Here is a 4,110-nt window from a genome sequence, read left to right as displayed (position 1 = left end):
TATGGCCAGCACTGTGGGCGTGAGTCGAGTCTCGGGCGTGCGGCGTAGGCATGGCTACGGCTGCCACCAGCAGAATCGGCGGCGAGTGCGACGGCGGCAGGAGGTGCTTGGCGGCCGCGAGTCCGTCTCCGTGAGCTGTTCGTCAGTTGTGTCCCACCCGCCGCAGCGAGCGCACGTACGTCGCTCCGCCCTGCCTCGCCCCTCGCCTCGAGCCACGCACCAGGCCACACGGCCCGCTTACCTGTGCTGGATAACTCGGGTCATCAGTGCGCGCGTGTTCTCATGTGTTGCAAATATAGCTACTGCTGCTTAGAGGTTTCACATGCGTTGAGATTCTCCATGAAATTATCGTGTTATCATTACTGAAATTTAATGGCATTTAAATGGTTCCTCGTTAATTTGAGTAACCAGATGGCGTAAGGCGTTGGTGATGATTCTCCCTCGTGTGTCTGCCAAGGATAATAGCAGACGGAGGTGATCGCCAGTGTATAGAAAGTGTGTGCAGGTCACAACGTAATATTTCTTAAGTTTTAATATACCGCAAATACAGTGTGTGATTCTTCAACTTCACATCAGAGGTGTATGAATATCGTGTACAATTCGGGTGCCGGTGTTTAGACGTCCCCGGTATGGTGGTGTGCCCGTGGTAATTGCTGTGGTCACCATGGGTTACATGGCAGTGCGAGCCATGGTGGGCGTGTGGGCGTGGCTTGCTCTGATGGGCGTCATCCCAAACACTGTGCCCCAAGTGGAGAGCGCTGGAGTAAACGGTCAAATCGGAAGCGGTTCAGTGAGCGTTGTGTCGAGCTGCCCAGCCCGATGTGCTTGCTTCGGAACCACCGTAGACTGCGCCAAGAGAGGTCTTACAAGGCTGCCTCGTGGTGTTCCCCCGGATACTCAACGACTGTAAGTATATCTTCCTTTTGTCGGTAACGATACAAAAAGGCGCCATTTTTTCAAATAACCTAAGGTTAATTTTTCTAGGTTGAAGTGTTATGCAACACTTCAGAGAACTTAGTAGAGGCCCAGAGTGACAGTATTACAATTGTCATTTTGAAAATAATTTTCTGCCGCCTCCCAGATATTTATAATTCAAGGGAACGCCTTATTGAACAAGGCACAGGTATTTTCCTTCCGTCGGCGGCGCCCCTCCCCTTCCCACCAACACGTGTTGATGTCTCTATCACATTTGAGTGACGAACAGCACGAGTAGGCCAACTGCGTGGCAGGTAAGGGAAGCAGGCGTATATAAGATATCATTGCTGGATATATGCATCTCACTCTGATGGGATTTATACTTTGTTCATCTAGAGAAGATTAAGCTAGTTTACATTATCCAGACACAGAAAGCTATCTCAAACGTTGATATCTCATGATATCGAAAAGAAAGGTTATACCTGGAAAGCTAGACATACTATATATTAAGTAAATAGCACTAATGAAGATTTCGCGTGTTTCGATATATATATAAAAAAACAAAAAAACATCAGACTCTGTCCACATTTTGTTTTCTATTTTCCATCAGTTGCAGGAATTGCCGAGTGACTTTTGGCCGTATGAACATACCCTTACACTGTTCTTTCGACCAGAGTCTAACAAGAGAATATTTATTGCTAACTTAGCAGTAATACTTCTGTTGCGGGAAATATTATATCCTATCTTTTTGTGTATTGACAAAATTATGCTGTTAAGGATAAATATTGCAGCAGTATTAGGAAAAAATATAAACAGATTTAAAACTTGTTTTCTTATTTGTTTCGTCAGTACTTATTTCTGTAAGGTAATTGGAATATGATAATGACAATTAAAAAAATTGAATTTAAGTTTTCTTCATGTAATTAGCACTGATTAAAAGACAAGCGTACAAAGTAATGCTAATTGTTTGAGAAGTATTAAAAGTAGAATAAATTGATGTTTATGAAATAATTATTATTTTTGGTAAGATGATATCAGACCTATGATACCAATGGTTATTGGTGTTCGCCTTATTGTCATTACTATTATTATTATTTTATTATTATTACTATTATTGTTATTATTATAATAATAATTATTGTTATTATTATTGTCATTGTCATTATTGTTATTATTATTATTATTATTCCTTTTATTATTGATATCTTTATTTTCACCATCATCATTATTATTATTATTATCAATATTATCATCATAATTATCAATATTATTTATTATGATGCTAATGAAAATAGTAATGATACTTATAGCAGTAATGATATTAGTAATTGTCATTACTATTATTATCATCATCATCATTAACATCATCGTCATCGTCATCATCTATCATCATCATTGTTATTATTACTACTACTTATTATTATCATTATAATGTTATCATAATTATTGTTCTGTTATTGTTATGGTTATTATTATTTTGTTATTATCATTATCATTATTGATATCAATATTATTCATTAAAAAGTAAAAGCATGGAAATATATGGAATGTGCAAAAATCACTGCTACCTGTATCATTCACACAAGAACCCTCTTAATACAAGTTAGATACTCTAAATCTAGGTTTGCTCCCTGCCACAGGGATCTGCGCTATGGTTTAGAAACTAGTTTAGGACAGAAACACGAACTTTTAAACTGACCACCATTGGTGAAAACAACTTGGACGATATACCATGGCGAGGTCCACATTCGCAAGTTTATTCTTATATTATTTTGCACTTCTGGATCTTTCTGTTGCTGCGGTGCTTCAGATATGTAGAAAAAATCTCATCAAATACATTATATATTATGGAGTCATCTCATTTGAGGGTCAAACTCAGTTCTTGTCTGATTTGTGTGTATCCATAAACAGTAAGGTACCCATGGATATTAGGATAGGCTATTCCAATTAATTGAATTCTTAGAAGTAACTTGGTGATTCAAGCGGTGCGTAGTCACTTCTCCTATAAACCTACAATAACTGGAGTACTGTCACATATCCTACACATGGATGGTCATATTTCTTACACCACCCACACACACACACACACACACACACACACACACACACACACACACACACACACACACACACACACACACACACACACACACACACACACACAAACAAACCTACATCTCAGAAGAACTGAACTGACAAAATCAAAGTACTGTTTATCGCAGAAGACAAAAGAAGATAAGATATTCGAACTATAGTATTGCCGCTGATAAGGGTTTCAAAGACAGGTCAAACCCTTGAAATCAAGGCTTGGTTTGTTTTGCGACCCGCGCTGAGTGTCGCGCAAATACAGAAACTCACTTTTGAAGAAACAAAGAGCGATGTATTACGCATTTTATTATAACGCAGAATTTCTCTTTACATGAGCCACCCGAAGCTGGAATCTCCCGTTAGACAATCTGATTTCACTGCGCACAATCACCAGAAATTTCCGGGAGATCGAACGTAATACCACAACTCGAGCCATTTCTGGCAAAAGGCCCTATCGCATCTTGCGGATGTGTGAAGCCCAGTAAAGGGCGGGAGAGGGTATCCATGCGCTCACACGACTGAATGCAAATAACCATAGAATCAAGTCATTTTGTTTTAACAGAGTATGCAGTGTTTCGGAAGCAGAGCATATGACGGAAGAGTATGTGCGGTCATTGTGAATTTTGAAAATATTTTGATGATAATTTGCTCATACGATACTGATGCGCCTACCGATGGTCAAAAACGTTATGTTTCCATGGAAACATTGCGGATATCTGAAGAGTGCAAACAAAAGTTACTTGTCAAATAAAGTCAAATCTGCGGTCCAGCGACAGGCTATCGTGTTCTTCCTCGAAGCGATAACATAAAGCCTAGTCGAACGTTACATGTAAAATGTCCTATACAGTTTTCCTGCTATTGTCGTACGTGTCCAAGTTGGTAAAGTTATAGACAGTAAACATTTCTTTGTTTCAGTAATTTCTCTCATGTTGATTTTCTTGGATATAACAAAAAATCATATTGATAGCGGGCCATAGATAGTGGAGACTCCTTACAACTGGCGGGGGCAAAGTTCTAGAAAATAATCTTATTCATTGATGATAGGGAAAGTCAAGAACGTTATTTTTCTGAATCATTATTTCCCCTTAGACTCTGTAAAAGGAGGCA

General features: G+C 39.2%; 1 protein-coding gene across 7 annotated transcripts in view; it reads left to right on the top strand.

Annotated features, from left to right (window-relative positions):
- The first annotated feature begins 301 nt into the window (after window positions 1-301).
- LOC122251403 (protein slit) overlaps window positions 302-4,110 on the top strand; it is a 340,149-nt gene continuing 336,340 nt past the window's right edge. For all 7 annotated transcript variants that reach the window (XM_086548947.1, XM_086548933.1, XM_086548930.1 and 4 more), the window contains exon 1: window positions 302-906. In XM_086548947.1, the coding sequence (XP_086405073.1) occupies window positions 665-906 (242 nt within the window). In that variant the 5' untranslated portion in view covers window positions 302-664. The remainder of the gene's footprint in view (window positions 907-4,110) is intronic.

The sequence above is a fragment of the Penaeus japonicus genome, unplaced genomic scaffold (assembly GCF_977035675.1).
Source record: "Penaeus japonicus unplaced genomic scaffold, GWHDUDI00000001_assembly GWHDUDI00000002, whole genome shotgun sequence".
In the NCBI taxonomy this organism is placed as follows: domain Eukaryota; kingdom Metazoa; phylum Arthropoda; class Malacostraca; order Decapoda; family Penaeidae; genus Penaeus; species Penaeus japonicus.
This window is presented reverse-complemented; position numbering and strand designations above follow the sequence as displayed.